The following is a 22,241-nucleotide window of genomic DNA, read 5'->3' as shown; positions in this document are numbered from 1 at the left end:
GTGAAGTGATGAGGCCCAATTGGAGTGTCTGCTTAATAACAAAGGGAAGCATACTTTTGTCTGAACTACAAGTCTCCCTATGGTGCACTGAACTATCTCATCCCAGACCTGGGCTCAGACCTCAGAGCAGGCTCATGAAAGCATGAAAAAACAGATCCTGCTATCATTTGCAGAGAGTAAACTGGTTAAACTGAGAGCAGGAGATGTATAGAAGAAAGCTCGATGCTGAAGGTGGGACTCGATCTCCTTCTTTGGCTGAGTTAAAATTCTTGCATCACCTTAGCAAAACGTTCAGCAAAATCAATCAAGCCAATTTTGATTTGCTCAAGCATAAAAAAGAGAGATGTGTCCCTTTCAGGATGAAATTATTCTTTTAAATCAGCCATGTTTGTTTATGACAGTTTTAAAGCACCTTGATCTAGCAGGGAAGACAAAACATCTTCAGCTTGGATTCTTGAGGAGTGAGGGGAGCAAATTGCCCCCACTTTCTGTAAATTACAGTGTTGATCATGCTTTTGTACAATGATACACACCTGTGGCAGGTAATCAACTGGGAATTTAAATGTTCCAAATCTGTAAAGGTACTCCAGGCATGCTGCAGCTAAATTAAAGAGCATTGTTGTTTGGGGTTTTTTTAGCTTACCCTTTTAGAAGTGGGTGACATATCTATGAAGGGTTTTTGACAGACAGGGAGATGACAGGATATATTACTTTTTGTATTAGGCCTTGAATCTAATTTTTATAGATATGCACTTTTACTTCACCTGCTTTTTATGTATGTTTGTTGTGCCCAGTTTCCCACTGACAAATGGTCACAAATTAAGTTTCTTGTGTATTTACATAACATCTGAATGTGAATCGCATAGTACTGCTGATTGAATGAGTGCACCTATTCAGGATTCATATGTGCTTTGTGTCTGCACTTGTATGGGAGTGTCAGTCTATTCACAGGAGTAGGTTAAAGCATTAGATGCTGAGAAATTTTCCATAATTTCAAGTACTCCTAGGTTTTAAGAGGGAATTGTGTTTTGCTCTTTGTTGGTTTTTTGATTTTTTAAAAAATTCATTAAACTTTTGCCCCATTTTTAGCACTGTTTTTTAGACTGTAGTTTAAACTCTACTTTGACAGTCACCTTCACAAAATGTTTTGGCAAAGACAGCACAAAGAAAAGCCTGTGTAAGTAGTCCCACTGTTAATAATATAGACATGATGCTTGCTAATGCTGCTGTGAAATAGGTAAAATACTACATTAATTTTATAGATGAGCAAATGCTTTAATTTGTTTTCACCCCCTAATTTTTCCAAATAAGGCTGTGTGTCAGTAAGTACTATGATCCGTGGTTCCGGATCCTGTTAAATAAATTTATATTCTGCACACGTGTGTAAGATCATTATTTGCATATAACCGGAACATCTGTAAGTGGCGAGTAGTTTAGGGATTATATTATTGCACGTGAATTAAAATACACTGTTGCATCATCCAAAGCCTCCTCACTCCTCTGGATGAGGGTTCACGTGGATGTCTCGTGGTCATGTGTGTAGGAGATACCTGAAGAGCACCCATGTGGAATTCCTCCTGCCTGTTCCCATTCCCTCCAGCAGCCCTGGGCTGTCCTTGAGCAATCCTCCCCAGCCCAACCAACAACATGTCTCCAGAGTTGAATGAGGAGAATGTGGGCCTCATCTTCCTCCTTCTTCTAGTTCTCCTCTTGGATGCTCTCAGCGGAGTGTGACTGGGGTGGGGCCATCTTGGGTGAAATCCCTGGGAAAAGAAATGACAACACATTTCCTTTGCATCAGGAAAAGTTTGATTATTCACCAGTCAAGCTGAAATTCTAAAAAGCTTTTATTTTAAGGTGGATGTCTTTTAGCACTTTTATTAGGTAGATTTTAGTATATTTGTTGTCAGTAGAAGAGAGAAGAGGGACGAGGCACAACTACTAGGTTTTGGTTTGCCTTTTGGAGGTGCCCTATGTGGTGACATACTGGGTATTTTAGAGTTGAAATTTGAAGAGAACTCATTTGGCACTTGCAGTATTTTTCCAAAGCCTGATTTTAATCAGCCAAATAACTGAAACCAACTCCTCCCAAGAATCCATCATAAAACCTAGTTTCTTACTCAAGATGTTTGCTTTCTGAGCTAGCTCCTTAGCCAGTTTTCCAATGGAAGATTGCCTTTTTTCCCATGGGAGTGACTCCCTCAGCAAACATGAATGCCCAAGTGAAATGAGGCCTATGTACCAGCGTCTGTCACCAGCCTGCACTTACTGCATGGGATGTTTTATGGATGAAGAAGACCATCAGAGCCCCCTCAGCCGCTTTTGAGCACTGTGTGAGAAGTCTGTGGCATTGGGTTGCCCAAGGCTGACATGGGCAGCATGGTGGCATGAGGCTGTAGTGGGAGGAACTGTGTGAACATCAGGCAGTGGGGTAAATTCAGTGATAACTCAGTGTCTCAGCCTTTCTCCTGCTCCAGGATGATCTGATCTCCTATGAGCCCTTGATGAGATGTGGGGCAGCCTAGCAAAGGAGAGTGCACCCCATGTACCTGATTATCAACAAACAACGTGAGTGTGGACATGCACACTGGTCCCTAGAAGACAATAACTAGTGGAAATCAGAATACCCTTTAAACTGCTGTGATTTAAAACTAGGCTCAGTATTGTCTTAAAATCTGCAGTATCACTGAAGCAGAAGGAGCTTCACCAGTGACTGAAATCTCTCTACGTTTTCCTCAAATGTTTTCTTTTTTGCAGTGAGGAGTTGCTTATACTTCTCCTAAACCTTATAAACATGCCAAGTTTACATGAGAATGAGTTGAATTCTCTTCTACCTCATTTTCCACCATGAAAGAAAAGTCCTGATTTCTCATTGCAGTGTCTATGTGATGTGAAAAAGTATTTTAAGAGGCAGAAATAGCAAAGCTGAGTCATCAGATCACAGTATGACTTCCTAATCTCAGTTGAAGTTTTAGCAACAGGCCTTTGTAAGTCAGACAATTACCCTTCTTTGCTGAGGAAGCACTAGAAAGAAATAGAAAATGTGATGCTCCCAGGATGTCTGAAAGTAAACTAGTTCAGATGCTTAAGAAGAACCACCCCATTGACTTTATGCCCTCACCTGAGAGCATTAGGACAATTATAGACACTGATCAAACTGCCTCAAATTGCCCAGAGAAGTTGTGGCTGCCCCACCCTGGAAGTGTTCAAGGCCAGGCTGGATGAGTCTTTGAGCAACCCGCTTTAGTGGAAGATGTCCTTGCCTTTCAGAGAGGGGTTGAAACGAGGTGGGCTTTAATGTCCCTTTCAACACAAACTTCTGTGGTTACATACTGTGCCTCCAGGAACTTCCCTTAAAGAGGCAAAAAGGAAGAAACTGAAAAACAAAAATGTGTTCTCATCTACCAGAATCACAGCAAATCTTTTGAAGGTCTCAGCCACCTAACTTCACCCCTCCCTTTTGATAAAGCCTTATTTTTAAACGTATTTTTCTGATCCTTTGGTTGGAAATGAAGGCAGCAAACACCTGGGATCAGGGCTGGCACTGAGGGCTGTTGGTGCTGCAGGGAAACAATGAGGCAAAACAGGTTTCATCCATGCAGTAGGGCTTTTTACACTCCCACCCTTTGGCCTCCTGTCTGAGAAGAGACAGAAAGGGCTGGTGCCTGCTCATGGAGGGTAGTGTTCATTTAAACTGGAGACACGTCGATGAGTCTTCACTCCTTATTAGTGAGAAAAGTGCTCGTTGCTTTAGATCAAACTGTGCCCTCATTTATGTCTGTGAGCCCTGTGGGGTAGATGTGGGCAGCCCAGCCTCATAGGATCACACTGGTCTTTCGTTGCCTCGAGAGTGAGTATTGTGCGAATCTGGTATTTACTGTCTGACTGTATTTTATTCAAGAATCAGTCAAGATAGATTTGTTTAACCATGCCTGGTCAGATTTTTACTACAGAGGGGCAACATCTACAAAAAGTACTCTGGCATTTGTGGTCATCATTGGGACTGTTTGGGTGTACAGATTGTGTTTTGCACAGGAGCAAAGGAGCTCCTGCACAGAAGCACCACAGGCTGCAGAACCAGAGGGCACAGCTCTGTATGGCTCCTTTCCTGAGCCAAAATTTTATACATCATATTGTCAGTGAAAGGCAGTGACATACCCTCCCTTGACTCCTGCTGTATTGGTAACACCAGGGCTGACAATGCTGAGTAGAAATGTGTTCTGTGCACGCTGCATTGCCTAAAATCTCTTTGATAGTTTAGAAAAGCTGGATAAAATTACTTAGTTAATTTAAATTGAAGGCAGCTCTTTAGCATAAGATTTGCTCATTTTAGTTCTTCCAGGTATGTAGGATCTCTGTACTGTATTGGTCTAACAAATATCTTTAATATAAAAATTTGACTGGTAGGAGTTTTTGCTGATAAAACTCCCATAAAATTCATCCCCACCAGCAAATTTTTCCTATGAGGGTCAGAGCGGTGCTTGCAACACCCTATTTTAGGGTTAAGGATTTGACCAGAGGGCAGAGTGGATTGTAGAACACAAAGGCTGCATGGTTTTCAATTAGACAAAAGGTGTAAAGCTAAACTCTGTGCAGAGACCTTAATTTTTTTTGCAAGAACACATATTTTCTGGTTTTACATGGATGATTTTGAGTGTGTATTTAGCCACATGGGTTATTAAATACAGCTAATGTAATGGCATTTTCCTTCTTTCCAGAGGTTACCCACACCACATTATTTCTTAGGGGCTTTTAGTTCTCTCTTCCTATTATACGGAACACTTCAAACAAGCGCTCGAGAGGAGATCCCCACCAGCAGCAAAAATGTTGATCTGGCACAAGGAACCACGGCTAAAGCTTCCTTAGGGTTGTGGCATCATGCTGCCTGTCAGGTGTGGTTCTGGTAGCCAAACAAAAAATCCTTGTTTATCCTATTGGAATGTTTGTTGTGGAATTTATTAGCAAATGTTTACATAGCTCTAGCCACTTTCTGACAGATTTTAATATGAGTTTCCAACCTTCTCTGAGCTCTCAGCTGATGCACAGTAGAAGTACACTGAGTTAATGTGCTCCACTGTTTGCTGCTTTTGACCAAACCTAAAATATCTTCAGTTAATTTCAGTCATGCTTACAAGACAGCCACTTTTGATTCTGCTACCAGCATTGTTTTGTTGTACCTCTGCATGGTACAGTGCATCAGATAAATGGAGGTGTAGAACGTTCCAATTTTTTCAGTGAAGTCAAAGAATACTTTATACTTATTGATGTAATTTCAGAATGATTGCATGTACTCCATTTCTCATAAATGCCTATTATATTTGTGTCTAAGTGTGTTGCATTTTGAATGATCCGTTGCATAACTGCAGTCCGTTAAAAATCTGACAACCTGCAACCATTTTAATTTACTCTAAACTCTGAGTGCTTTTTTCAGTGGTTTAAATTCACTAAAATTAAAATGAAGGAGGAAGATCTGCTGAAAACAGCAGTTCTCCATAAGGGAGAACAGTTCTCCATTACTTGCAGAGCTTGAGTTTATTTGGTGGACACAGCGATCACAAGATTAAGAATCACCTCCATTGCAGAGCTGTAGCAAGATTGTCTTCACATTTTGGAAAGGCTTTTGTTAGGATGGGGGCTCAGAAAGGAAAATTTAGGATGGCTGAGTAAAACAGTAACAAAAATTCAATCTTAATTTTGGGGGGGAGATCAAAGGGAGGGAACAACAGCCATTCTCTAAGGCCATCTCCTGCTCAGCATGTGCCACATGTCTCCCCACAGCCCCCTGCTTGCTGTCTGCTTTGCTGCCTCCTGTGGAATCCCAGGAATTGCCCTGCTCACACTGGGAGTGAACCCTCTCACCGGGGCCCTGGGAGCCTTCAACATCTTCCTCTACACGTGCTGTTACACACCCCTGAAGAGAATGAGCATTGCCAACACGTGGGTGGGAGCTGTTGTTGGGGCCATTCCCCCCATCATGGGCTGGACTGCTGCTACTGGGAGTCTGGATGCTGGTGAGTATAAAACCCTTTCATTGGGGTGAGCGGTTGTCAGGGTAACGAACCTACTCAAAAGGCAGTAAACTTTATTCTTTATGTTCTTGACCTGACTAGGCCAGGTTGGAGCAGCTTGCAGCAGCCTGGTTTAGTTGAAGTTGTCCCTGCCCATGGCAGAGGGTGGAAAGAGATATCTTTAAGGTCCCTTCCAACCTAAACCATTCTGTAATCCTGTGGTAAGGCTTCGAAAGCAGCTAATTTTGGTAACATTTTCCTTACACAGGTATTTCTGGGCAAAACTGAGCTGATAAAGCAGCATAACCTATTTAATATGTGTTCTGACCATCTTAAAAAAATTCAGAAGGCAAATAGCATACTTGGTATTCACATAGGAGAAAATGTTATATAATTTCAGGATTGAAACTATGTTTAGGATTAAAACCATATCCAGTAAGATCCAACTTGCAAGGGGCTTGCAGTCAGAAAATTCCTAGATGTGTTTTACTGTCTTTCCACAAGCCAGAAAATGTCCTGGGAAGATTAATTTATTGGTGTATTTCTTAATTACCCATTGCTAAACTCTGAGTTACAAATCCTCCTTCCCCCCCTCCTTAAAAAGCAAACGAAGATTTCTATTTTAGTAGCTGTGAACCATTTTTACATCCCTTGTAAAACACTGATCTCTTCAGCAGCTCAACTCTGACACAATCAAGCCTTGTTTTTCCTGCCAGCTAGAAAATTAAGAATCAAAGTGGCTCCACAAACTTACAGTCTGAAGCAGCTAATGAAAGTGCAATTAATAGGTCTGTTAAGAGTTGTTTTAGCGCACACTCATCTCACAGGGGGGCATATTTAAGTCTTGAATAATTCTTTCAACAACAAGGCTTTTAACCAGAAATTATCAGAATTTGTGCAAAATCTGTTCTTTATGCACTTCCTAATAAAAGTCAGTCTGAGCTGGCTTTGTGTCTACATGTTCCCACACAGATCTAAACCAGAGTAAGGATGGAAGGTGTTGTGGGTTTTTTTCATTGTGTGCTGCTTCTATACAAATATTTGCTTCTCTGAAAGTTACTTAGACCTAGAAATTTTATGTAAGAGTATGTATAGTGTCTTGTGCTAAGGACTGCATAACAGACATAGTTTGCAGCTCTGTACTTAAGAAGAGAAGAGGGAACATGACAAAAAAGGCATTGAGGGAATGGAGCTTTTCTGGGGAGGGGAACAGAGATGGGGAAGGGGCTGGAGCAGCTGAGGGAGCTAGGTGGGGGGATCAGCCTGGAGAAAAGGAAGCTCAGGAGGGACCTTCTGGCTCTGCGCAACTCCCTGACACTGGGGGGCAGCCAGGTGGCGGGCAGGCTCTGCCCCCAGGAAACAAGGGACACGATGAGAGGAAATAATTTCATATCATTCTGACTGCAGATACTTAGACCTTGACATTTTGGGGGGATTTCTGTGATGGTTTTACCACTTTATTGCAGAGTTGGTGTCCGAAGATGACTCTCATGTGCCTGTGCTTCGCCTGCACAGTTCAGCCTGGAGGAGCTGGAGTGCAGAGCTGCAAGTCTCCAAAAGCCCTTGCTGTAGAGGCCAGTGAAAGCCCAGCAGGTTAAACTGGCACTGATTGTCATTATCTTTAATTTGTCAACTTGCTCTTTGAGACCTATTTTGCAAAGAGCAAAGCTGTCCCTGTACAGCAGCAGAGAGGGCAGCAGGGAAGCCCACTGGTTGCGAAGTAATTTCTTGCTCTCTAACGTGCAGCTAAAATGTGGTTATGTGTCCCTGTGCCAGCTTTGCTGGGAAGGCAATGATGCCACCAGTGGAAAATGGTGGCTAACTTTAAACCACCCAAGCAGAATTTGTCAGAACACCATAATCTGGTGCATAGTGGGTTATGTATAGCTAAAACTTTTAAAATCACCTCCCAGTCTGTGTCAGGGAGGCCAGGCGGCTTATTTAATAGAGAAATAAATGTTATTGAGCTGATACTGGTGTTTGTAATGAAGCACACCGGGGTAGAGTCCTGAAAACAGGGACTGGAATGTAATATTTTAGTGCATTTCAGTATCAAATGAAAACAAAAAAACACAACACAAACCCTACAAACACTTTAACAGGGAAAAGAAATAACTAGAAGAAAATGATGGCATTGTAGACTGTGATTTTCAGTGTAAAACATTCTACTTTTGCAATAAGTGAGTTCAGCCCCTTGGCAGCATCATATCTGTGCGGAGTACAGGCGTGCATCTGTACACAATATGCAGACCTGTGTCCCTTCCCTAATCAGCCTGGTCTCAGTTGTTGAACTCATTAATAATGTGTAATTAATGTGGAGACTTAACCTAGTTCTAGGTAGAGGTGTGAAAATGCCTTTGCACCTCATTTTAAAAAAATCATTCTACTTGATAACAAAGAGGAATGTGAAGGAAGGGAGGCAGGAAACTAATGGGAAGGAAAGTTCTCACCGCTAAAGTGGTGGGCTTTTGAGTTTACATTTTCCTGTGGATTTTCTCTCCTTGTAATCTTCTCACAGCAGCCACATTGTTGTACATGTTGCTGGTTATAGGGAAAACAAAATTTAAGTGTAGCCCTTTCATTACCATTTGTGGGGGGAGCTAAGGGTTAAACTGTTGTTTGTAACAGTTAGGATAGCCATGTCTGCTTCCTTGAGGAGTTCAATGACACAGGTGCTGTGAGATACCTTGGCCTTTGGGAGAGTTGGGGATGGTGCCTTAGAGAGTTGAAGATGGTTCCTTGTTTCCAATTCCAGAGCTAATAACAAAGTATCTCAGAGTGGAGCAGCCTCGTTTTAATTTGTCCTCATTTTGTTTATGACTTTTAAAGATGAATACCTTTGCAGTTTCTTGCACCAGAAAAAAATACTGTGTATTTACAGATAGAAATCTGGGACCCTGATATTTCCAGTGATGCAAATACTTGGTGTAATTTATAGAATAATCATAGAATCATAGGATGACTTGGGTTCATAAGGAACCTTAAGGACCAACCCCCTGCCATGGGGGTTCCATGGCCATGTTCCAACCCCCTGCCATGGGCAGGAACACCTTCCATTAGACCAAGGTGCTCCAAGACTCATCCATCCTGGCCTTGGGCACTTCCAGTGATGGGGTAGGCCACAGCTGCTCTGGGCAGCCTGTGCCAGAGCCTCACTGCCCTCTGAGCAATTTCTTACACTCTGCGTCTTTGCAGATCTTCTGGTACTTCCCAGGAATGTTTGGTTTCATTTCTGCCCCAATAGGTAACTTCAACTGTATGCTCATAAGGCTGATTGAACATCCCACCCCCATCCCTGGATTTTGTGCCAAAGTAATGTAGGGGAAACCTCCCATTTCAAAAGCAAAAGATAAGATTATCTCTGGGAAGATGTGGAATTCTTTGTTGTGGGTTTGGTGGGGGCTGTGTTTTTTTAATGGCAGCTGTTTGAAAGTGATGAAAGATGGGGAATGTTAACATTTCCTCACTGGGGGAGTGAGTACAGGTGAGATGGTCAGAAGTGCATGATAAATGTAATTTATCACAGGAATATCACTGCCACATATCTGGGGTATTTATGCAGAACTTAACTGCCAGCCTGTGATCTGCAGTAACACGTCTGCTTCCTTGAAAGCAGATTTGATTGCTCCTCCTTGGGACTATTTGTTTCTGAAGAGATTTGTTTTTCTAGTAAATCAAGATACCTTGAAATTATTTTGCAAGGGGAGGACTAGCAGGAAAATAATGACATTCACTTAAAACCTTAAGTGATAGCACAGAGACAGGAAGATAAGTCAAACTTGGCGGTGTCCCCTGTTCTGTGCCAGATCCCCCTCCTGCATGGGATCCACAAGCTGAAGAGCTCCTGGCTGTGCCACAATGCTGCTGAGCTTGTGCGCAGAAAGAAAGAAACAGAGCTATTTATTTTGGTTGTAAGAGTGCATACATGCTTTAAATTATCCTCGCGCTGCTGTTCTCCCTTGACTAATGTCCATTTAAACTTGTTATTTTTAGTTAACAGAACACTCAATCTGGAGTAGATTCAAATGCCACAGCCAGGAATTTCTTCCTAATATCAAATCTAAATTTCCTCTCTCTCAGTTTGAATCTGTTCCCCCTTGTCCTGTCACTACATTTCCTGATGCAGAGTTGTTCTCAGGCTTCCTTGTAGCCCCTTCAATCCTGGAAGCTGCTGTGATGCCTTCACACATCTTTCTCTTCTCCAGGGTGAACAGCCCCAATTCTCTCAGCCTGTCCCCATAGGGAAGATGCTTCAGTCTCCTTATCAACTTTGTGGATTCCTTTGGTCTTGCTCCAAAGAACATGGTCCCATGTCCTTGTTATGCTGGGGGCCCAGGAACTTTTGTGCTTCTTCCACTGACCATGCTCCGCTCAGGCTGGATCCCGCCGGCGAGCAGGATCGGTGTCGCGGAGTGCAGCAATTTGGTGCCACAGAGCTCATACAAACCACCCAGTGAGATGGAAGTGACAAGCAGGGCTCCTCTACCTAATGTGCTTATCAGCTAAAGAGATTTATTCTGAGTAGGTGGTGGCAGAGCAGATGAGGGCCCTGACAGTGCAGCAGACATTGCAGAGCCGCAGTGGCCCAGGAGCCATAGGTATTACTGCACCAAAGAATGTTTATCTAAAGAGACTGTTTAGTTTATCAGATGCTCCACTCCTGGTCTCCTTTCCCTGAAAGACATCTTGTACTGATTTTCATTCATTTTTGGAAATTTAAATAATTCCTCAGGGTATGGAATTTATAGACTCAGTATCAATTGTAATCATGTGGAGGCTGATTTTTAAATTGCCTTTACTTTGTAATTCAAATTGTGTTGTATGGCAGACATTAATTATGTCAGCCAGCATCTATTTACAAAAGGGGATTTAAAAATGGGCAGTTCTTATCAGCTAGTGACATTTGGCAGATGGATGGTTTCAGTAACAAAAAAAGGAGAATAGGAAAGAGGGGGGCCTGTGCCCAACCTGCCAGAGGCTGGAGTCTCTCATACTTTCCCTGGTGTAGCAATGGTCTGCCAGTAGGAAGGAGAGCAAAACAACAGCTTAATTGCATGCAAAATTAGCTTGAAGATCTTTGTGTCCCTTCCAGTTAAGCACTTGGAGCTTTCAAAGTCTCTTGATGTGGGAGCAGGTCTGGGAGCCAGCCGCCAGAGCAGGGTAGCTCCAGCATCCAGTGCCGGAGGAGAGGAGGCTCCGGCTCTAAACTCCCACTGGTAAACTCAGCTTTTCAGGGTTTCACTTCCCAGATGAAAGAGCAGAATTTGTGGTCTGTTCCAGAGGAAACTGAGATATTCATGTCACTGACATATGAGACTTGGAGCTGGGGGCCCAGGAGTATGCTTTGTGGGGGTAAAAACTGTAAAAATTAGGCAGAGGGACAATACTAGTGAGCAGCTGGTCTGAATTTAGGACAAAAGCCAGTGGGCTATTTTTTTCTTCCTTTACATCTTCATAAGACACAAAAGAAATGGCAGCTCCACTGCTGGGGCACCTGGGGACTGATCCCACAAGTTCACAGTTAGTGTGCCATTTGCCTGGTTCTCTACCCCATGTGTGGCTGAAGGGGTAGCCCTGAGCCCCTGGGTGTGAAACACAACATCCACAAAGAAATCAGGATGGGGGGATCTGCAGGAAGGACTCCCACCCTTGGGCTAGTGGCAGCCCTGCCAGAGCCTGAAAGAAGTGGCTGATGAAGAGCCCCTGCATGGCTCTGCAGATTTGCAATCCTCTGCTGAGTCTGGTCCTTTGGTAAATGCTTCCTAAATGTATTTGCAAAGGACTGTATTTTCATCTTACCCAACCAGGCTCTTCTTTTATGGCATCTATTGCTGGGGTTAACTAAGGCAAGTTATATATGGTGCTGTTTTCTCAGCCTTGCCTGTGTAATGAACGGTGTTTCCCTTTGAGGCTTTTGGCTGCAATAACCTGTTGAGTGTCACACAAGAAGTGCACATGCCTGTGTGTATCCATACACACACAGCTTTTTTCTATATGGCGAGCATACCTGAGGACATCTGGCTTCCTTCTGTTAAAGGCAGAAGCCAAGAACACTCTCTCAAGGTGAAAAATCCCACAGGCAACCTCATTTCCTATTCTTGGTGGATGCTGAGGATCCTTTAGTTTTGCAAGCTAAACACACGGCCAACACCCCCTTCTCTTTCAGTGCTGCTGCAGAGGAGTCTATTGCAGCCCCTAGATGCTCCTGCTCCACAGGCCTTTTGTGCCATCCTTCAAAATAAACAGCTATTGAAACCCCTGGCCATGAAGCTTTTGAGTTTTCCAGTGTTTTCCTCGTCGCCCTTGGTTTCCACGACGGTGTAACCTTGGAGGGGCACAATGCGGGCTGGGCCATGCATCCCACAGTGACAGCCGGGACCATTGTCCCAGCCCAGGGACCTTGTGTGCAGCTTTAGAAGTGATACTTTCTCTTTCTCCTCTCAAGGCTGCTTGGCCACTCTAGTGCCATCCAGCACAAACAGTAGCATCTACTTTTGTTTTCCAGTGGAAGCAAAAGTGCTGATTGTTGTCTTGCTGTGGGTAAAGTAGAGGGAAATTGCATCAGTTTGGTTAGGGTTAGTGTCTAGGTGATTCCCAAATGTCTTGATGTTTGAGAAGGCTGCATAATTGCAAATTAGGATGTAAATTTTGACAAGCTAATCCTGTTCCTAATTCTAAAGACAGTGGAAGAATTAAGTGGCTGGTAACATTTCTCTTCAGAAGGGTTGATATCAGGACAGTATCTTGAACACTTGTAACTGGAGGTCGGTTGATTTAACAGTTATTTTCTATCACCGAAACAAGCTGAAGCACAGGCAGTAATGGTTGTACCTTCCAGCTCTCCTTCACAAACAGAAAATGCAACCAAGAGCTGAACAAACCAGTCCTTCTGGATCAGGACATCACAGTGTGTTCTGGGCATGACTCTCCAAACCACTGTTCATCTTTGTACCAATACTCCCAAATAATTCTGTAGGGTTGTGTTGAACCTGAAGTGGGCAACTAGGCTTTGACAAGATTTTAAAATCTTTCTTTACCCCCAGAATTGCTCACAGTTACAGATCTCCAGGGAAGACTACTGTGTTACACTTCTGAATGAGCACAAAAGAAAAGAGAGAAAATAAAGGGTTTGGAGATGTATTCTCTACATTTCTTGTGACTGTAACATCCTGTGAAACTTATATAGGACCGTGGTAAAGAGTTTGGGACTGGTTATGTTAAAATTTCTTATAGAAAAGGTGGAAAAGGTCACCTGAGACAGCACGGGTGCTTGCAAGCAGGTGGATACAGCTGGACCAAGTCAAATCTCTGAGCTCTAATCTACCTTGTCTGGGTTAAAGAGGAGTAATTTGTTCAACATCTTTTAAGGGAAGAGAGCCAGTTGTGTGCTATCAAGTAAAATGGTGTGTGGTTGTTTCCTGACTATGATCCATTAAGAGGCTGAGCTTACACTGCCAAAGCCTTCCCCTCCCTACAGCAGCCAAACCCATACCCGCTTCCTAGAGACAAAAGGCCAGTGCTTTCCTCTCTTAAGTCACAGCTACCAATGTCTGGAAGTAATTTTAAAATTCCTTCACATTATTCAAGGCAGAAGAATTACTAAAATTGTGCTTTAAGCAAAACAGCATTCTTAGGTTGCCAAGGCAGTAAACACCAGCTTTGGGAAATGCAGTTAAGATTTCAACATCTGTTTTGGAGCTGATATTTAACTATTCCATGTTTATTTTAATGCCTGGTTGGCCACTTTCCTGTTATACATATGCAGCACCAGAACAAAGACAGAAGGAGCAAGTCTGTTCTTGAACTGATGCTACAGGTAGCTCCCGTTCCTTATTTTTTTGTTTTATTGATTAAGTGAATAGGTGTTTGTCCTGTCTTCAGCCTGAACATGATCTGAGAGGTTTGCAGAGCCCTGTGCAGTGGGAAAGCACTGTGTGTTCTTTACAGTACAATGAGAAGGGCAAGAAGAGAGCACATGCTGTTCCTCTGCAGTGTGTTTTCAGGAACATGGTGTTGATACAGCAGTCCCTGCAGATAATCTGGGATGTTTGTCCTGACTTGTGTGGACAGGCCCATGTTCACCTGCTTTCCTAGGCTGGCTGGACGCTAGCTGATCCTGCTCCTGAGTCTGGAGGTTCCACCAACACACACTGTGCTTCAGCCTGTGCCCTCCTGTAGTTCAAGGAATTTTCTTTGCTGGAAAAACCTGTCTTCAGAAATTTTTGAGAGTTTCAGCTGGACCAATTGCGAAGTGTTGTGCCTCATTTAAGCTGAAATAATCCATCTCTGGGTGAAACCATCCAGTTGGCACATGTGGCTCCATGTGCCAACTGGACAGGTATAAAGCTCTTTGATGATGAAAGGTATTGCCAGCATGAAAGAGGCATATTTCAAATCATTGCTTAAGAGAGTGGCATCGTCAACATGAGACAGGCAGAATTCAAACATTATTTCTGCCCTTTAGTGGTTAAGAAGGTAAGTTTGCAGTCCTCAGGTTGCTCAGTTTGCTCAGAGTTGGCACTGATAACTCAGCAGCTGTATGCACTTACTCTTTCTTGAGTAGATGTTGTATGGACTTGAACACTATCCTTTATGGGACGTGAGAAGTTTGGGCAACTGGCATTTGATCTGGAGCTTTTAATCACTGTGTCGCTGATGTTGGTATGAGCCCAGGGTGGGCAGGACAAGGAGCTGTTGATGCCTGAATGCACTACTCACCTCTCCAGATTTTAACTAGTGGTCAGACCCCATATTCTGCAAGGACTTACACCTAAAAAACCATTTTCCAGCCTCCTCCTCTTAGGGGCTTTTGCTGCCCAGGGACTTAGTCTGGCTCCTGCACTGACATTGCTCTCTCATCTGAGATTTCGACATTCCAGCAAATGAGATCACCATAAACTGCTCTAGAAGGAACAAACCATGAAGTTTGAATCAAGATTTATGAAGAGCCACATGGCCTTCTTAACACCTTAAAGAGCAGAACTTCAGAAGGGTGTGCTTCTTGCTCTTGTAGTTCTGAAAATTAGACTATCAGCTGCTGCACTTTGCAAACCCAAAGTGACTAGTTGCTTTTGGAAGTCTCATCTCACAATTATTTTGAAATCTTACCCAAATTTATTGAACTGTAAAACATCCAAGCAGTTGCTGAATGACTGAAATTTAGTGTCCTGTTTGTTTTAGGAAAAGTGCAATTTATAAAACTTCTGTATTTCACTAGATGAAAATATATTTACAGAGAGAAAGAATGATTTTCCACCTTCTTCAATGCCATCTGACATTTTTGCTCTATCTTACATATTAAAATAAAATAAAAATCTCAGCTTGTTCTTGTTTATTATAAAGGAGGTCTATTACTATTTAAATAAATCACAAAGAAGAATTTGAGAAAAGAAATAATAGCTTAACCTTAAAATTCATGAGGAATAATAAAACCTGTTATTTATCTTGAGCTCTTTGTGTGCTTTAGGACCTACCTGGTTCTCTGCGATCCTGGAACTTTTGATAGGATTTAAGACAGTGAAAAGAGATGAAGGAATAGGAACTCAGGAAGAAGATATTTTATTCCTGTTTTACACACAAGAGTGAAAGAGTTCTGGAGACCTGGGCCTTGTTTTCTTTAGGTGACCTTTTTTTTCCAAAATCAAACAGGACTGATCTGACAACTTATGGGGATTTCTAAGTGTCTGCTGCATCTGTCCCAGGTTCTCACACTCGGAGAAAAGAATTGGTCATAAATGGGCTCAATTGCAGCAATTAAAAATTTGGTCAAAAAAGACTAGGGAGTTTGGAATACACACAAGCCAGCAAAGTACTTGTGGTCTTGCAATTTATGAGCCATTGCAGAAAAGCATACCGATCTGAGTTCCTGTCAGTCTGCCTGTTCTCAGATTTCCACAAGCTGTGGAGGACCAAGAGAGCCCAAGGTGCTGGATGTCCCTGGGTGTCCCTGGGTGCTGGCTGTCTCCCGCTGCCCAAGCAGTGACTCTGCTCTGACAACCAGTTTTGCTTTTGTGAACCCTGTGCCAGGTCCATATGTTCCAGTTGGGAACAATCCTGTCGGAAACTCTGTAGAGAAAAGGCAGATTTGCAATGATTAAGCTGAGTTCCCAAAGTGTTGGGAACAGCACAGAGGCCATAGAGTAGATCAGCTCTGTTTAGAACCAGATTAGTCTCCAGAGTTTGTCTCACTGTAATATTGCTTAAAAACACTGCTGACTTAATTATGACATAGTTAACATTCATCTAGTAATTAAGGAGTATTACAGTGTCTGCTCTGGGCTTGACAGGATTCCTACTGTGAGCTCATTTGATGCTGAGTTGTACTGTACCATGTGTCATGCTTTGTAAGTCATCAGTCTTACATGGCACTTAAAAATCTCTGACAACCTGACAATCTCCACCTAGGTCAAGGAAATTACAGGATGTCCCAGCACATGGGAACCAAACAAAAAGATTGGGTCAGTTAAAGTCCTCATAAAGGGCTATTAAATTGTTTCACTGTTCAGCTTCTCTGTAAAATATCAATTATCTCAATGGTTGTAATGTAATCAGAGTAATTAAATTCCAAAGGCTTGAATGTGAAAACCAGAGCTTTGTAGATGGGAATCCAGCCTCAAGTATTTTAATTGGTCTGTTTGTGTTTAAAAGTTTCTCCAGATGACTTTTTTTAATGGTGTCATAGTTAGGGAACTGTTAAAGGGCTTTGTGTGTTTGAGGTTTAGGGTGTGTTTTGAGCTTGGATGCGCAGAACATTTGAACAACTGTATAAGCAAAACCCGCATTAGAGCCGAAACACAGGGACACAGACGCAAGTCTGGAGCCGTGGGAAGCAGGGATAGCCTCTGCTCCATGTCTTAGGCCCTGGCTTCATCTGCCTAAGAGTTGTTAGCTGATGGATAATTGTAGCTTACCTTTACCTAAGTTCTGAAAAATGACAAGCTAGTGTCTCTAAAGCACTTCAGATGTGATACTTGAAAAATACTGCTCTCTTAGGTGTAGCACATTCAGGATCTTGCCTCCATTAATGTGGTTTACAAGAATAGGAAAAAGCTACAGAGTGACTTATGGCAAGAACATTTTCCCTGTTGTGTCTCCGGATGTAGGGAGAACTGCTCCTACAGTAAGTTTACTTTTGATTTATTTCAGCAGAGCTGCTCCCTCAGGTTTCAGCAGAACTGAATCAAATACTGTTATCCTAGGGCCAAATTGACTTTTCTGGCTATGATATTCTGAAATTATTGGTAATTTTGGGGTACATCATTTTCAGCTGTCTTAAATGGTTCCAATTGGGAAAAGGTGCTAACATCCACATCCAAAAAAAATCTACTTTAGAAGGATTGTGTAGCTGGATTTGAAGCATTTTGGGCCATAGACCAGGAAATGGAGTAACCTTATTGTGGCCTTCCAGTACCAGACGGGGCCTAAAAGAAACATGGAAAGAGACTATTTACATGGGTCTGGAGTCACAAGGGCAAATGGCTTCACACTGACAGAGAGTAGGTTTAGATTAGATGCGAGGAAGAAATTCTTCCCTGTGAGGGTGGGCAGGCCCTGGCACAGGGTGTCCAGAGAAGCTGTGGCTGCTCCATCCCTGGAAATATCCAAGGCCAGATTGGAAAGGGCTTGAAGCACCCTGGTCTAGTGGAAGGTGTTCCTTCTCATTGCAGGGAGTGGAATGAGATGATCTTTGAGTTCCCTTCCAAACCATCCTGTGATTCCCATGTAATCACCCAGAATTTGTGGCTGACAATGTTGTCGTGAAAGCTGCACACCCAAGATACGTGTGTCTATCTTTGTGCTTCATGTAATCAATTTCCAGAGGTACATACTCACTTCAAGCAGTATTTGTTACTCGTTCAAAAAAGCAGTGAGATGAGTCTTTTGCACCACTTCTGCATTTATAAGCTACTGGTAACCTGCATGAAGTCTAATGGAGAGTTCCTTCACTGGTGTTAAGGTAGAGAGGAAAAAAAAGGCAATTTTGCAAACGGAGATTATTACTATTTGCATGACAGCACCACTGTGAGTTGTGCTGTTAGAGACAAGAACTAGGCATGCACAGCTCCAAGAAATAGATAGAGAGGAAATCTGAACCATGAAGCTGTTCAGAGGACACAGTGACTTGGGCTTTGTCAGAATTGCTGGAGAAGAATTTGCTGCTTCTCTCAGGTCATTAAGATAATGCTAGATGCATGGTTCCATTTGGAGAAGAAGTTTCCATAGAGAATGAGTTCATGGAGGCAGGCAGATACAAAGCATTTTAATGTGAGAGCAGAGGCTTTGGGAGCTGGGTAAACAAAAGGAAAACCCGGGAATACCCATAACATTGCAGCAGCCTTGGGGGATTTTTTTTGCGTCTTCAGATAAAATTAGTGAAGGGAGCTTGGTCTGAGGGCCTCCTGGAGGCTCACTAAATGAGCTGCTTCTGCTTCAATAAACCCTGTACCATGTTCCAGGAAGAGCTGTGGAAATGTGCTGCTTCCATATCTCCTTTTTAAATGTGAAAGTAGTAAATTGGTGTGAATAGAGTTACTTGATCAAACTGATTTGAAGTTTCTGCAATTGGTTTGAAGGAGTAAGTTCTCCATCTCCTGATAGTTCATTAGCAGCTTCTGCTAGTTCTGCCCCTTGCCCAGGTCCATGATGGAGCTTGTGCTCTGCCAGGAGCAGTTCCAGCCCCCACGCAGTGGGCAGACACAGGGCTTGGCCCAGCTCCAGCCTACCAGGGTCTGGTGTTCCCCAGGTCTCAGGGGCAGCAGTTTGTCCTCCCTGTCCTCTGTCACTGAACTGGGCTCTCTGTGTCTGGTTGATGCAACCACTGCTCTGCCCACTAGCTTTTTTCTTCTCTGGACACATCAATTCAGGAACCTGAGAGTAGAATTCAGAGGCTCCCAGGAATACAGTCTCTTACCCAATTTCGCTTCGATCTTCCCTCAGGTAGAGACAGTTGGTGCAGGAACCAATTAGCAGTAGTTCTTTAGAAGGAAGTGACTTACTGAAATGCTTTTCAAATTAAGTGCTTCAAAACCAGATAAACCACCAAGCTCCAACCCTGTGTGAATGCCATGAAAACCAGAGGTTCCTTATCTCATGGGGCTGCTGTGTCCCTGTACAGAGCAGGGCCCCCAGTGTGCAGTGTCACTGGTGTCACAGCACTACCCTCCTGCAAACAGGGTGTGACATCTGAGATCTGTGTGCGGCACTTTCTGCAGGGACCATCTAACACTCTCTCTCCCACTGCAGGTGCATTACTCTTAGGAGGGATCCTCTATTCCTGGCAGTTCCCTCACTTCAATGCCCTCAGCTGGGGTCTGCGGGAAGATTACTCCCGAGGAGGATACTGTATGATGTCTGTCACTCACCCAGGGCTGTGCAGGCGCGTGGCTCTGCGGCACTGCTTGGCCTTAATTGGACTCTCAATGGTGGCTCCTGTCCTCAACATCACCACGTGGACTTTCCCCGTCATCTCACTCCCTATCAACCTCTACATCTCCTACCTCGGCTTTCGGTTCTACAGGGATGCTGACCGCAGCAGCTCCAGGAAGCTCTTCTTCTGCAGTTTGTGGCACTTGCCAATGCTGCTGCTTGTCATGTTCACTTGCAAGAAATCAGTCCTGGAGAAGGAAGACAAAGGTGATCTACGCGGACGAAGTCATGAGATGGCTATGGAAATTAGATTGCCTTAAATGTCAATACCTGTCATTCTCATGACATATCAAGTAGTATATTTTAGTGATTGCAAGGGGGAATCCTGTAGCAATCTGTTTGAAGAAGAATCATTGTGCCTAGCAACCATTTCATGTGATAATTTCTGGGGGTTTTTTTTAAAGGGAATAGTCAGGAGAGCTTAAAGCATTCAGGGTCTTAGGCCCCTTAATTCATCACAGGTTATGATTTAGCCTATGCCAGAAGCACATCACTTTGGGATGGCTTTCCTAAGTCCCTGTGAGTCATGGTCTCTGTCTTCATGGGTAGTTGAGGTAGTTAAGTTAGGAAGTCACATGTGCACATGTGCTGCCATCAGCACTGGCAGCCTTGGTGAAGCCATCAGGAAGTGACCAATGAATGATTTATCACCATTCTCCCCAAGCACCCTTTCCTTTAATTGAAGCTTTGAAGGACATGTGAGGGTGAACTCCTTCTTCTCTGAATCTGTGCCATCCCTGCACTGGTATTACACCAAAGCCCTCAGTTTTGGGGGCTATTTTCAATCAGCTGCTCTTCCCAAGGTTCCCATTCACCTCAGTAGATTTTTAGCTCTCATACACCTGGCACAGTGCTAAAGGAGTGAAGAAAACTGTCTTTCAGCACACCACACACAAGCATTTAAACAGCTGTCCTGTACCATATCCCTTGGATACATTGAGCCATTCTACTGTATTTCCATCACAGGGAACTTCTGATTCCCGTGTGGTTTTATGTCATTAGTGTTTGAGCCTTGTGTGTCAGATCACTGTTTATGGCAGAGAGGCTGTGAGTTGTGGAGGAGATGAGAAGCATATCCCAGAGCTGGGTGGTTGTAAGGCTTTTCCATGTTAATGTGTCTCATTCCAGCCCATTGAGTCTCAGCATCCTTAGACACGCTGTGGACTGGCACCAAGAGCTTGAGCTGTGTTTAATGTCACAGTGTGGGTGGTGGCTAGGAAGGGCTTCGCTTTGGGGGTGATTAATAGGTAAAGAAACACATTTTACAGAAAAAGGGCTGGGGATTTTAATCTAACAGAATGTTCACTTGCTGATGCAGCCAGTGTCTCTCCAAAACAATTACTGTGGATGGTCTCCTGAGAAGAGTGCATTATCCCTGTTAAATGATACATTGAAGAACATTTCTGGTCACAGTTTAACATGCTTTTGATCCTGCTGCTCAGCTGTGGATCGCCCTCATCTTGCCTGGAGCTGACTGTGACCTCCTGGTGTGCTTCCAAACACAGCAACATCTGGGGCAGGCAGAGACAGTGGTGATAGTTTATTGTGGTAGTGCCTGTTATGACTTGATGTGTTTTCATGCCAAGATTTCTTTCCCATGTGTAGAGGGACTGGACAGCAGGATGAGCACTGATCCAAAGATACAGCAATACCTGAAAAGGAAGACACTGTCTCAAGCTTGTTCTCAAATAAAGCCCCTCGAGAGATGTCACAAATCTTTCACCACAGGTGTGTCACACTGACATAAAACCTTCCCTGGCTGCTCTCATGGACCAAGTCTGGCTCTTGGTCTCAGTTATGCTGTTGTAACTCAGGAGTGACACAGTTTAACCTCTCTTTTCTGGCAGAGGGGCTTGCAGGAGCAGGGCAGCCTGTTTCCATGGCTCTTAAACAATTGCCTGCAAGATTTGGTGACTTGAGTGATTGCAGGTGACAATATGGAGCTCACTCACTGTCTGACAGACTCCATTGTGCTCTGCTTACTGTGGGGGACACTTTGTGGAACTGTATGGAAACTTTGCAACTCCTGAATTTGTTTTAAAAATGCATCCAGTTTTCTCTGCAATAAAGTGCATACTGTCCAAAAAGAGATGAGTGCTCCAAATCTGTTATTAACTATTCACTTCTTGTTGAAACTCTGGCTGAGTTCAGTTAATTGCAAAGGTATTTGGTAGTTTTGGGGCACTTCTCACAGCAGCAATGTTCTTGACCACTGAAAGAGTAAGGACAGCTTGTGAAATACTGATTTATTGTGCAAGCAGCACCCTGAAAATAAATCACATGTGAGTGAATGGGGTTTGTGCGAAACCAAAGAATTTGGTCAACATTTAGGTGGGAGATGAGCCTAAAAAGAGCAGATGGCTCACAAAAATCACTGATTTTCTTCTCAGAGGCAGAAAGTGGTGCTGAGGCAGGAGGTTTGTGGGTTTCTCCTAAGTCATTATAGAGCCAGGCTTCAGATGGCCTGCAATTCTTGGGTGCTGCTGAGGAATTCCATTCTGATTGAAGGTCTCAAGGACATGCCTGTGGTTGTGTTCTGAAGAGAGTAATCTTCCTGTCTTGGGACAAAATATGTAACATTCACAGGGTTCAGGGCTGTGTAATAATCACTGTTTAGGAGCATAGTAATAATCACAGAATGTCTGTAAAATGCAAGTCACTGGGTTGCACCAAGATCTCCACATCTAGTGGGTCTGGCCTTGAGGGAAAGCATGGCTTTAGAATCAGTGTATCTGGGATGTAAATGTAAGATAATATCCTATTTAAATTTCTTATTTAAAAAGAAATGCTTTCTTTACCTAGAAAGTA

General features: G+C 43.3%; 1 protein-coding gene across 1 annotated transcript in view; it reads left to right on the top strand.

Annotated features, from left to right (window-relative positions):
• LOC103819907 (protoheme IX farnesyltransferase, mitochondrial) overlaps positions 1-21,522 on the top strand; it is a 93,656-nt gene extending 72,134 nt beyond the window's left edge. The window contains exons 6-7 of the mRNA XM_009094508.4: positions 5,779-6,011; positions 19,251-21,522. Of these exons, the coding sequence (XP_009092756.2) occupies positions 5,779-6,011; positions 19,251-19,693 (676 nt within the window). The 3' untranslated portion in view covers positions 19,694-21,522. The remainder of the gene's footprint in view (positions 1-5,778; positions 6,012-19,250) is intronic.
• The last annotated feature ends 719 nt before the right edge of the window (positions 21,523-22,241 follow it).

The sequence above is a fragment of the Serinus canaria genome, chromosome 18 (genome assembly GCF_022539315.1).
Source record: "Serinus canaria isolate serCan28SL12 chromosome 18, serCan2020, whole genome shotgun sequence".
NCBI classification, from domain to species: domain Eukaryota; kingdom Metazoa; phylum Chordata; class Aves; order Passeriformes; family Fringillidae; genus Serinus; species Serinus canaria.
Note: the sequence above shows the minus strand (reverse complement) of the source record. Positions and strands in the feature narration are given on the sequence as shown.